This window comes from Barbatula barbatula, assembly GCF_947034865.1.
Source record: "Barbatula barbatula genome assembly, chromosome: 13".
Classification (NCBI taxonomy): Eukaryota; Metazoa; Chordata; class Actinopteri; order Cypriniformes; family Nemacheilidae; genus Barbatula; species Barbatula barbatula.
This window is the reverse complement of record NC_136776.1, coordinates 13,130,347-13,142,855: the sequence shown is the minus strand read 5'-3', so window position 1 is coordinate 13,142,855 and position 12,509 is coordinate 13,130,347. Positions and strand designations below refer to the sequence as shown.

General features: G+C 36.7%; 1 protein-coding gene across 1 annotated transcript; it reads right to left on the bottom strand.

Annotated features, from left to right (window-relative positions):
- Positions 1-6,419: 6,419 nt before the first annotated feature.
- lsm3 (LSM3 homolog, U6 small nuclear RNA and mRNA degradation associated) lies at positions 6,420-10,059 on the bottom strand. Its single transcript, XM_079471861.1, has 4 exons — positions 9,938-10,059; positions 9,658-9,768; positions 7,477-7,572; positions 6,420-7,288 (listed from the first exon to the last, which is right to left on the bottom strand). The coding sequence occupies exons 1-4, from the start codon at positions 9,956-9,958 to the stop codon at positions 7,208-7,210; spliced, it is 309 nt and encodes a 102-aa protein (XP_079327987.1). The 5' UTR covers positions 9,959-10,059; the 3' UTR covers positions 6,420-7,207.
- Between the last annotated feature and the right edge of the window lie 2,450 nt (positions 10,060-12,509).

Here is a 12,509-nt window from a genome sequence, read left to right as displayed (position 1 = left end):
TAATAGCTTTGAAACTGACACAACCAGCAAGTAAATTAAATTTTCACGCAAGGCAGGGGGCCCCCTATTTGCCACGGAGGCCCTATACAACTGCTTAAATCGGTTAAATAGGTAGGGTCGGCACTGGTCCTAGGCCTGAAATCTATTCCCTCTGCCCCACAGTGACACAGGTGCAAAAGTCCGCCCTGAACACCACTAATACCGTACCATGGGTATTTATCCATTGTTAAGAAAAACAATATGGGTTCACTATCAAATGCCAAAAATATTCCACAGGGAACAATTAAAATGAAAACAATACATATCAGCACAAATGTTGCTGTCCGCCGCTATTCAGATTCTAATGATTCAGACAAAAGCACCAGAAATACATTCAGGGAATCAGTCCAGCGGTGTCCTGTGAAAGAAGGAGACCAGGCCTGCATCGGTGGCACAATAGACTCATTAACAAACATGCGGTTACAAGCGTCAGGTGTGCTGAGGGTATGTGAGACAGCGTGGACTACAGCCAGCACTGATGCAGTCAGCAGGTGCTTTTTTCTAACACATTCAACGTGTACATTTTTATTGGAATAGGTTCCTGAATCAAACCCATGACCTTTTCATTCCTACAACAACAATGTATATACTTAGCATTGCAAATGCACATGAGTACATGGTGTAAATTGAGTAAACAACATTCTGTTTGGCATGGTTATACACTTTTGTCTGTGCCAAAAAGAATCCTGTAAACAAAACTGTAATATTCCGTCAGAAAGAAAAAATTACATTTTAATAAAGTACAATCAAATTTTTTTCATGTTATTTTACTCCAAACTTATACATTTGTAGTACATTTCTGTAATTCGACATACACTTCCAAGAAACGTGAAAATTGTGTATTTTGAATAATTTTCAGTTCAGATTTTCACATTCATTTTTGATTTTGGACTCCAATGACGGCTGACATCTCACAGTACAATTTATCTGTAAAGTAACATAAAGAATGAGTTTTCAGTATGAATTGTCTGTGATGAGAAAGATTGGATCCCATGAATTTATTAAGCACTATAAGTTTAATATTGTTAAGAGGAATAACAATTGAAAGCAGGTTTATTAAAATCATTATGATTCATATTCCAACACGAAATTCAAACAGTCATGCCGCACCGTGGCCAAGTGATATGTCGGGTTGAATCTCTGACGCAAGCCTCTGCTCAAGGTTACCATTTTTCCCTGGCATAGCTTTTCCAACCCGTCATCGTGACGCTTAAAGGGTAACGCAGCTGTCCAAAGTCAAGTGAGAATTCACAGGTGCCTATATATCAAACTCCGTGGACCGGTCCCATCTGTGATATCATTTTTTTATTATACAGACAATCGCTCTATAAACCATTCTGACACATCGGGACAGAGTAAAAGTACGTCATGTATTTGTAATGTGCTTTGAAGATGCCACCTGTGACAAACACAGGAAATGACTTCTATATTATTTATGGTCAGACTTTTCCAGAATAAAACCAGCATGTAAAAACCAAACGTACAGCAGAAAAACAAACCATTTTACTTGTTGTGGCTTCATGGCTTAGCGTGTAAGCACGACACTTACAAAATCTCTCAGTCAACGGAAACCAAAAAATATTCTCAGAGCGATGTAAATTACCCAGAGCGTAGCCTCCAAATGACACTGGCGAGCCCGAAACTGTCTGTAGCATGTCTAGGAAAGTCATCAAATGAGGAATCTCGAGTCTGTCCAGACTCTTCTGGCAGCTTGTGTAATGAAATTGTGGAAAGAAGCTGTTTTCAAAGTCTTATTGTAAATTCTTTTGGGCAAATTTGCTCATTTGAGGGTCAGGAAAAAAGCTTCTGGTGAACTTTTTAACCACAAATATCCTGGAAGCTACTACAGGTATTAACTGACCCGAGCGGGGACGTTTTATATTAGCTCTACAGAACGTATTGTGACACTTTCTACAGTATTCTAAGTTCACCTATCTAAAAGTTCATCTATCAATGTAATCATTACAAATGTTTGTCTTTCCTGGCAGAAAAGATGATTTTAGAGAAGTTTGTTTATCCCTAAAAGCACAATTTCTGAGTTTACCTCTGTCCTGGTACTGGCCAAGAACGTGTTCAGGCTCTGTTGTGTGCCAGCTATTTTCAAACTGCTTATTTAATTTCTGTCTCTGATTCTCAGTTTGTATCAGCAATCCCATCCACCAAGTTGTTTATTATAACCTTTGGTTTTTCCAGGTTACGTAATTCAGAGTCTATCCAATTCTGTCTTGGATTTGTTTATATCCATTTCAGAGTGCTATGTCTTTATGTCCAATTTCTAATGAGCAACGTTTCCAGCTCATTTTGGTTGATGTTCAGATCCAGCGAGGCCTACGCAGATGTTCACCAAACAAAACCAAACAAACTAAGAAAATTCACAGTCAATACTAATAATATACAGTAGCTATATTGTGTTCCTCATGCTATGTGTCGAAATGTAATATATTACAGTTCCTTATAGGGTATGGCAAAGGGTATTTGGATGTTTCTTGAAAATACATTAAACCTTCATTTTTTGGCCCATTGCTTGTTTGTAATATAATAACAGTTCAAATTAAGTCCTGTTTTTCATCAACATGTCTTCAGATTACCGGCCAAGAGGATAGATTTTTGGCCGTGTGTCTGTCTGCATTTTTTGGTTCTGGGAAAATTAAATCAAAGTTTGATACTTTAGAGGTCCAAAATAACCATTTTAATTCAACATGCTACTGTTTATTAGTTTGTCTGACATATCTATTTGAATGAGAAACATATTTTTTATTAATGACAAATTGAAAAGTTAATGGAATTAATTATATCACAAAGAATTCATTTACGCTTGCACTTTTTAAAATTAAAACAAGGAATCGACAAAAGCTTGTCTGACAAAGAATGTTATGAGAAAGTAATTTGTTAACTAAATATTTTTTAAACGTGTTTACTTGTTTTGAATACAATAATTCATAAATAACAATAAGCAGTCTCAGTCTCTACAGAGTCCAAACGGAATCAAAATGTAGATATGCAACTTTCCTACTGTACAAATAGTTTATTGTGCCTAAATTGTAACTATTAAATTGGTGAAAATTCCCTTTCAAGACATGCAGTGTCAACCCTGTTACTGTACACTGAAAATAGTTTTAGGTTTCGTTAAATATGCAAAACTAAAATATTGCAACCATTTTGAGCAAATAATCAATGTACCACACCCCAGAAAATTGCGTTCGTTCCCGTATTTTACAAATAAAATAAAATAAAGTTTAACAGCGTTGGGACCCATGTGGTTGATAAAAAACCTAAAGGGGTAAAATAATTAAAGTTAAATTAAAGTTTATTTAGAAGAATAGACTACAAACTTATATTAGTCATATTTATAGAAGCCTTGCACAGTAATGGACATTTCAGATATATTTACTAAAACTTTCTTTCTTTCTATGCATTGACAATAACAAACAGAGATGGGTCTATGTTTAGCACTGCTATTTCCTGCTTAGAAGGATTGCTGGACGCTCAGCCTAAGATTAGAGTCACAGCATGTATAGAAGCACTGGCCGTTGATACCACGTCCCTCACGATGTGTCAACATCTCAAAGATCGGCCAACATGCTTCAAGCCTTAGTTATTATGTAAATAATATATGAAACACATAAAACATTTGTTTGTTTTACGTATATATAGTTGTATTTTCAAACAGATCAATTCAGCTTTAGTTCAGAGCAACATGAGTGCTCTGGATATGCTGGAAATGATAGTTTTAGATTGGCTGACAGCTCTTCGAGAATGCACAGTCCCAAGCCCTTTACTTAGACACCATACAAAGCCGTGTAAAAATAAAACATTTGAACTTTGAGTCATTTAAAAATGTTTTTAAATAATAATAAATAATGTCAGTTTGTCGAAATACACAGCAAGGTATGAAAGCAGTGAATGTTTTTGACATAAGGTGTAATTACAGCATTTACCAGCAGGGGCGAACTTGCCAGACGGTCAATCTTGGACACCTTTGATAAGTGTTGGATGATAGCAAAGGAATAATTGTTTAAACGCAGGGCTGTCACCAAAACAATACCATATAATACCCTATATAAAAACTATTTAACAATAGGCATTCATTATTTTATAAGAAGTCTAATTTAGCATTCATAAGGATGCACCTGCGGGTATTTCTGGATGAATGAACGGATGCTACTGTGTTCCACTTATGCAATCAGTGCAAAGTCAACGAATATGTTTGCCATTTAAAATTAAACCCCAATAAATACAGAAATATAACGTGACGTGCAAACTATATGACCAATAAAAACTGTATAGTAACCGTCTTCCCCACTGAATAAACATTGACAGAGGGTCAAAGTGAGTTAGAGCGGCATGAAATATGATTTACGTGCATGGATGCGCCACAAATTCCATTAAAAAAATTATCCTTAAAAATGCGTGCATACTTCAGCTTGACACGTTTGGTAAAAATGACAAAAAAGATGTTCTATGCATCTTAAGGGCATGGTTACAAAATAATACACATATAGTAAACAGTTTTTGAGGATTTACTGAAAATAAATCAAATACAGAATTTCAAATATACATTGTTATGCCACTGTTGTTAAACATAATGAAATATCTGGATGCATATTCTTCTTTATTCTCTTTAAACTGAGCTACATCTAAGTCAGTGCAAGCTATATATATATATATATATATATACAGTTATGTTCAAAATAATAGCAGTCCAACATCACGAACCAGATCAAACACTGTTTTTGGTAGAACTTATATTTCTATATGGCAAATATTTTACTAGTAGGTGTGGCAACCAAAACCAGGAAGACGTGGAAGAAAATGGAAAAGTTCCATCTGAATGGATAGAAGATAGCCAAAATGGCAAAGACTCATCCAATTATCAGCTCCAGGGTGATCAAAGAAAGTCTGATGCTACCTGTGAGTATTGTAACAATTAGAAGATGCCTTTGTGAAGCCAAGCTATCGGCAACAAGCCCCTGCAACGTGCCATTGTTGAAAAAAACAACATGTGCTGAAGACGTTACAATTTGCCAATTACAATGACTGTCCTAAAGAGAAATGGCACAATATTTTGTGTACTGATGAAAGCAAGATTGTTCTTTTTGGGTCTAGGGGTTGCAGTTTGTCAGAAGACCCCCAAACACTTATTTCAAGCCACAGTACACTGTGAAGACAGTGAAGCATGGTGTCGCAAGCATCATGATATGAGGATGTTTCTCATACTATGGTGTTGGCCCATTTATCGGATTCCAGGGATCATGGATCAGTTTGAGTACTTAAAGAGGTCATTTAATCCCTTTGAAATGGGTGTTTCAACAAGACAATGACCCCCAACACACCAGTAAGCGGGCAGCATCGTGGTTCTAGACCAACAAGATTAACGTTGTGAAGTGGCCAGCTAAAACTCCAGACCTTAATCCAATAGAAAACATTTCTGAGGCAAAACCGAGAAATGCAGAGGAATTGTGGACTGTAATGCAATCGTCCTGGGCTGGAATACCTGTTCACAGAAGTTAGTTGACTCCATGCAACACAGATATGAAGCAGTTCTCCGAAACCGTGGCTATACAACTTAATATTAGTTCAGTGATTCACAAGAATGCTAAATCTTCAAGCATTTTTCATTTTATACTGTAAATGTTTGACTTTGGAAAGAACAGCCTAACATTACTTTTTCATCACTTATTAACAAATTTGATACTTTTTTCTTCATGTTTTGATTTAGAATATAATGTGCAGTGTTCCCAATGCATTTGTGTATGAAAATAAAAGTTAATATAAGGATGTTGAGCTTACTCACTTTTTTTAAACATACTGCTAGAATTTTGAACACAACAGTCAATATAGTTAGACACATGCATACCATTTGTCAGCCAGTCAGAACGTGCCCCAAATGGTTTTGTCCCAAATGCAGCTATATTTGGTTATCAACAGCCTGCATGGGGGTTATTTTTAGACCGTGGGAAATTCTAAAACTATCCTGAATGAGAACTCTGCGTCACTGTCCCACTAATGGAAAAGACCCCTATCATGAGAAAGTGTTATTTTGGTGTGTAAAACGAAGGTTGATTTTTTTAAGGCAAAGGGTAATGCTCAAAGACCCTAAAAGATAATTTTAACATACTGTATAATCCAAACTGTGAAGCACTGTTAGAAAAGTCAGATGATATACATTATAGACCACCCTGCAGAACTCCTGTGATGACGGGCAGAGACTGAAACACAGGGAGCTCAACAGTGCCCCCCTGTAGAACTTAGAGACCTTTTTCCCAAAACTAAAATTTCAAGTTGATCCAGATCTGTGTACTTTTCTTAGTTCTGATGAACAAAGATAAAGATATTTGGTATGATGCCTATTACTTAACAGTTCTTGGACCCCATTGTCTACCATAATAGGAACAATTGTAAATTGTTGTTGAACACAAAAATATATTTTGAAGAACATAGGACAGTTTAACTACTATCGTCATTTCTCCTACTATTGTAGTCAATGGAGTCCAAGAACTGTTTGGTTACAGGCATTCGTTCTGTGTTCAACATCATAAAGAAATGTACACAGGTTTGATCAACTAGATGGGGAAATTCATGACAGATCTTTCATTTTTGGGTGAACTATCCCTTTAAGACTTATGAATTGGATGTGACATTGGCTCCATCTGCTGGTCATACTTGAGTATATCAATAAATGTAAAAAAAGTAATGTAATTGCATATCTTTGCCAATTTGCTATAAAAAAAAGTCAGTACAGCAAATCACAGTGGAAAATGTTTTTTTCTCTATGTAGGACACAAACAACTCAAAGAAACCTTTTGTTTAAAAACAAGGTTTTCTGTTCTAATGTCTTGTGTTGTGATAATGTGGAGAAATGCTTATTTAAAAATATCAGGCCAACACAGCAGATGACATGTTTTATGGAAAAGCATTTGCCTGATCATAACATGGTTTTTATTAATTTTTTGAAAATATCTGTATTTTGAAAATAAAACAATTTCACCAGAATCGAAAACAGCACATAATACCTTCAGAGTTTGCCAAACATAAAACGGAACGTCATATTCAAAACAAACAGAACTCTGCGGTTCAAAACAAAACTGTTATTCACTTAAAAGTCCATCTTAGGAATTTAAGAGTCCAAAGCAAAATGATGTTGTCAGATGTGCTCGTCTAAATGAAGTTATCCTACTCTCAGCGGGGGGGCTACAAGAACGACTCCATCCCCTCGGACAAACAGCATGGGAATGTTTCTCTTCGTTGACTGCAAAATCAAAAGAGATATTAAGCATGTCGCATGCAATATCCTACAAACCTATTTAGTGATGTAGTAATAATACCCATCATACGTAGAATTACATTAGATGATTTAATAACTTTTGAAAATTACTATGTAGTAATACGGCTATATAATGTCTTACCATCGAATAAATAAGAGAAAAACACTATTACCTTATAAATCTCCTCGTACGTCTCTTCATCAATCTCCACGGTCGTGACAGTCTCCTCGACATCCCCGAGGATCATGTTTAAGTGCTGGTCATACGCCTGCAGTCAAAGACATGAAATCGGTCCTTCACCACAATGTCATTTTAAAGGCGATGGGTCATTTTGCATACTGAAAACTGACAAACACGGTCATTATTTTCATCCCATTTTTGGTGACACTACAGAAACACAGATTCTATCTACACAACAACGTTAATTTTAACATGATATATACCCTTGTATTGAAAAGTAGCTGGTATAAGAAATAGCATAATTATAATCAAATGTATATAGCCTGCATTCATATTTATAATTTAATTATTAGCTTTTGTATTGCTATGCTATCTTTAAAGGGGTTATAAATGTGATCCCTGTAACACATTTTTTGTGTATTATCCATTATTCACATTTCTCAAAGTCATTGCGTTTGTAGTATTTCAATGTTGGAATTTGTAGCCAAGTTTATTTCTTTAAGTCTTTGTGACGCATAACGTTTATTCAAGTTTAATTGTGTTATTTATTTAACCACCCAGCGGCAATACATCTCTGAACTTAATCAAAAATCGTTGTAGAAAAACAACATTTGAATCTTTCAGACATATTTACAGTCACGATACACTGAGCTCATGATTCCGAACATATCTCGATGACGGGTTCACCATGCGAAACACATCTCGAAATTTCGAACAAAATTCAAACAACATTTATGTTCTAAAATCATAACTATTTCAGTAACTTGTTAATTGTTGCACGTACAACTTAATAGCGAATTTTAACATTTTAAGGCTTGACTGAAATTAAGTTTAGTGTCAATTTTAAAAGCTAATTTTGATTTAGTTTCATTCAGTCTTTTGACTAAAATGCAATTCAGTTTAGATTAAAATCTACATTATACGAGTCAACTAAAATCAGTGCTCGAATTGAAGGGGGGCTGGGGGGTTCCGGGACCCCCATTAGGCATTAGGGACTCCCATAACAAGTAAAAAAGAGACTTAGGGGGTCCCTCAGATATTTTTATTTGAGTAAAAATTATATTGACAAATGTGATTAAATTCATACAATGGATTTGGTCAATTTTGTGAAATAATTATTTAAAAAATTGATGATAAGTTTGTTTATGGGCTAGTTGTCATGTGACTTTATATTTGAAACGCCAAACAACCGTTCAAATGTCATTTCTGTTCACCAAGCCTGTATTGATTTGATCCCAAATACAGTGAAAGCCTGTTCTTTTATGTAAGCCTGTTTTGAATAAATATAGTTATGCATATTATGATCAAATATATTGTGTATTTTGTATAAATTGTATATTTTCGACACGAACCCCCTACCCCACAAAAAAAGTCTTATGGTGGGGACCCCCATAAAACTTGATTCAATTCGAGCACTGACTAAAATCTATCTGGATTATCTCATTCAATTGGTGTAATTAAATCTTCAATACAAAGATTTAACCGTTTCGACCTAATTTACTCTACCTTGGAATTAAATTATTACCTTTGTTTTTCAGAAAAATGGAGTAACTCCTGGAAATGCATTGTTGTAACACAGAGGATATTAGACCATGTAGGCCTATTTGTACCAGATCATTTTGACTCGAGAGGAGCGTATTCATTCAATACATTCAACTTCGATTGGGACAGTTGAATGAGGAAAAGGACATATCACATAAACTCTATTACATCTCTTCAATCGTGCAAATCACATTCTAGCACGTCGTTCAATCTTTTAAAGTACAGTACGACTCGCTTCATCACTTCTCTGATCGGAACAGCGCTGGTTTCATTTGTCTAACTTGTATGTTGCACTTCACGCTGCTTCCCTCTATAGTGAGTTTGGGGTGCAGTCACGCCTCAAGTTTGCTGTGTTTTGCCGGCGACTGAAAATATGACGCTCGGAGACACGTTGCGTCTCTCTTCGCCGCATATAGGTGATAAGCACGCGCTGACGCAGAGCACGCAGCGTCTTGACCGCCGAACGGAACGAATTAAACATCAATATCTCCATCTCTCTAGGATGCGCGTCGTAACATTTTTGCATCGCGAAATATCGCAATACGACGTTTCGTCACAGCCATACTAATGAACGCAAACGGAAGCCGAGGAAGAAGAAGCCCGTAAATAAGCGACGGGAGGCGGATCTCACGTGCAGTCTGCCGCGCAGCTCTCTGTCGTTTCTCATCTTCACGTAGATCCTCTCATCCAAACTCAACCGGATCAGATCCAGAGGCTCTTCGACGGTATTGGTGGTCTGTTGCTGCAAAACAAGTTCATTACAAATCATTGATGTAATAACGTGACTTAAAAATCACAATCACACCTCAAGACATTCAATGGAAACAACATATCAACGCTTTGTTAAAAGACACATTAGATCAAGAAACCGTTTAGACCACTGCGAGTAAATGCAAAACAAAAACGCAAACCTGCTCCACTTCGTCCGCCATCTTTCAAAATTACCCAGAATGCTTTTCTTCGTCCGCTGCGCACATCACTGGGCGCCAAATCTGTTTCCAGGACGACGGCGTGAACTCATTCTTCCTGCGGGGGGCGCTCTGTGGTCCACAAGCCAGCATTTAGCCTCGTGGAAGACATTTGCACAATATAAATGTTTTACATTTAAATACGCCATTTACGATCTGACGCCTGGAGTGGATATGGGAGTGTTTTTCAGCATTCATTTTCATTGAAGTTCAAAGCTCATCCAGATGAAAAACGTAACGGAGACCACGTGACACAATCTCGTCATCGCTGTTCAAATTAGGCCGCATTCAAAAGACCTCGGATTTAGCGTCCAAATACCCCCATTTGCGGTCTTTGCGCTTGACCACTTGACTACTTTCATGACGTATTTCCTGTTTGAAACCCTGGTGTTCTAGTGGGCATGACGATCCCTAGTAAGCGTGTATTTCTAACCCCTTGGTACACACGCAGCAAGTGCAACATGTGATGTCAATGAATGCTTCTAATTATGTGACAAAAAGCAGTTTAACAAAATGCATAACTTTTTATTTTAACATTAACACCACGTTTTACTACGAAATTATATGTAATATCTATTTTGGATTTATTAATATAGCGCTTTATTTGTATTTGATCTAAATCAGGTGTACCCAAAAAAGCAAAAACAAAAGTAAAACACATAATAAATAATAAACCTTAAAAAGAGTTGCAATGGAAAACTAGACCCGAGCAAAAAGTCTCATATCCAGAACGTGATGCATGATGGGATACACTTAGCCCTGGATACCGCTCGGAAGTGGTTCTCAAGATAGTGTGGGTTTAGTGTGTGTTAAGGGCATTGCACTTTGGTGTTTTTAAGACATTGGACAGACTTGCGCTCTTACTTCCTGATGCGTTTAAGTGGCCAAGACCGCAAGTGGGGGTATTTGGGATATTCCACACTTCAACTGTTTGTGTGCAGACACATTTCTGCACACAAATTAAACATTTACCTGCAAATGCACAGAATAATGACGTCCAACTAAAATAAATCACATGTTCAAACAAAGGAGAAACTCAATGAAGTTTAGTCATATTTTGTGATTTGGACGCTGTACAAGTGCTACGCAAATAAGATGAATTGGTTTTTACAGTGGGGCAAGATTCAGCATTTCAGAGAAAATAAGCTTCAATGCAGACATTTTGCTGTTGTCTTTTAAGGTTTTATGTATGTGCCATGTGTAAGAAATGTAATCGAAAGTAAAATAACAGATAAAAAACTGCTCTTGACTTAAAGGACCTGTCAAAAAAATCGAGTGGCATCTAGCGGTGAGGTTTCGAAGCAGTACATAGGCTGACAAAACTTTGCGTAAGGGGACCCACGCTGTATGAAGATTGAAATGGCTCATTCTAGGTCATTAAAACATAACGCTTCATTGTGTAAGGTCTTTATAAACATCTGAAGTGACTTGTTCCATGTAAATGGGTTTTTCTGCGTAGCCGGTTATGTAAATACTGAAAACACATACACGAAAAAATACACTTATTTCGTGTATGTAGACGCCATCACTGTGTTAACACTGCATGTACTGCCTGTGTGTTTGACGGAAACATGCAACTGTTGAAGATCCATATGCTATTGTAAGTTATTTTGAATAGTTTTGGGGTTTTGGGGTTGTCTTTGAGGGTGTTTTTTAATGTAAGTAGTTACGGTAGTTGAGTATCTTTTGGATACTTTAAAAGTTAATATCTTAATACTCAGTACACTACACTCTCTACTTGACTACATATTATTTAATAAGTATATGTACTTTTACTCCACTACATCTGTAATGACTGATGCAAGTACACATTACATTTTGCATGGCACCTGAGCTTTTCTGCAGCAGTTTATTTCTGCAACAGAAGAAGCAATATTGCCATGTACGGAGCATTGAAGGTACTATATCTTCTGCATTTTTGCCCTTACTTACTGAAACTTGTCAACATGCGAAATGCATTATCAGGTGGTTGATGTTTTATGTGGGAAGTGGACATGACTACAGCTCAGCTTAACTGAGACTTTGTAATAGAAGTAGGCTATGACGTCGACCTTGTTATTTTTTTTAGGTGTTCAGTTTGCTGCAATTGCTCTCCTCACGAATCAAATGTTTCTTGTTTTTCACTGACATCACTACCAGGAAGCTTCCGCTAGTACTTTACCGGCCCCAAGCAGGCTTTCAGCGCAGGGCCCCCGATTATTTTCTCACTGGCAAAAAACGTGTCCCTTTAGTGCTGGCCCTACACGGGCAGCCCTCACCTCATTCACCAACGTTGATTTGTTGAAATGTTGATCGCTTTTGCTATTAATCTTGGAAATGTTTTGAAATTTCAACAATCCAGCATTACTGTGATTAGTGTTTGCTTTAGTAATAATACCACAGTACAATAAAAAACATTTGACTAGCATTGCAATAAGCTCTTATCGCATTAAAACATAGCTTACTTCTCCAGAGCGAATGCATTTTAACACTGTTACAATAATGTTTTTTTATTTATTTGGGGGCTTTATTTAGT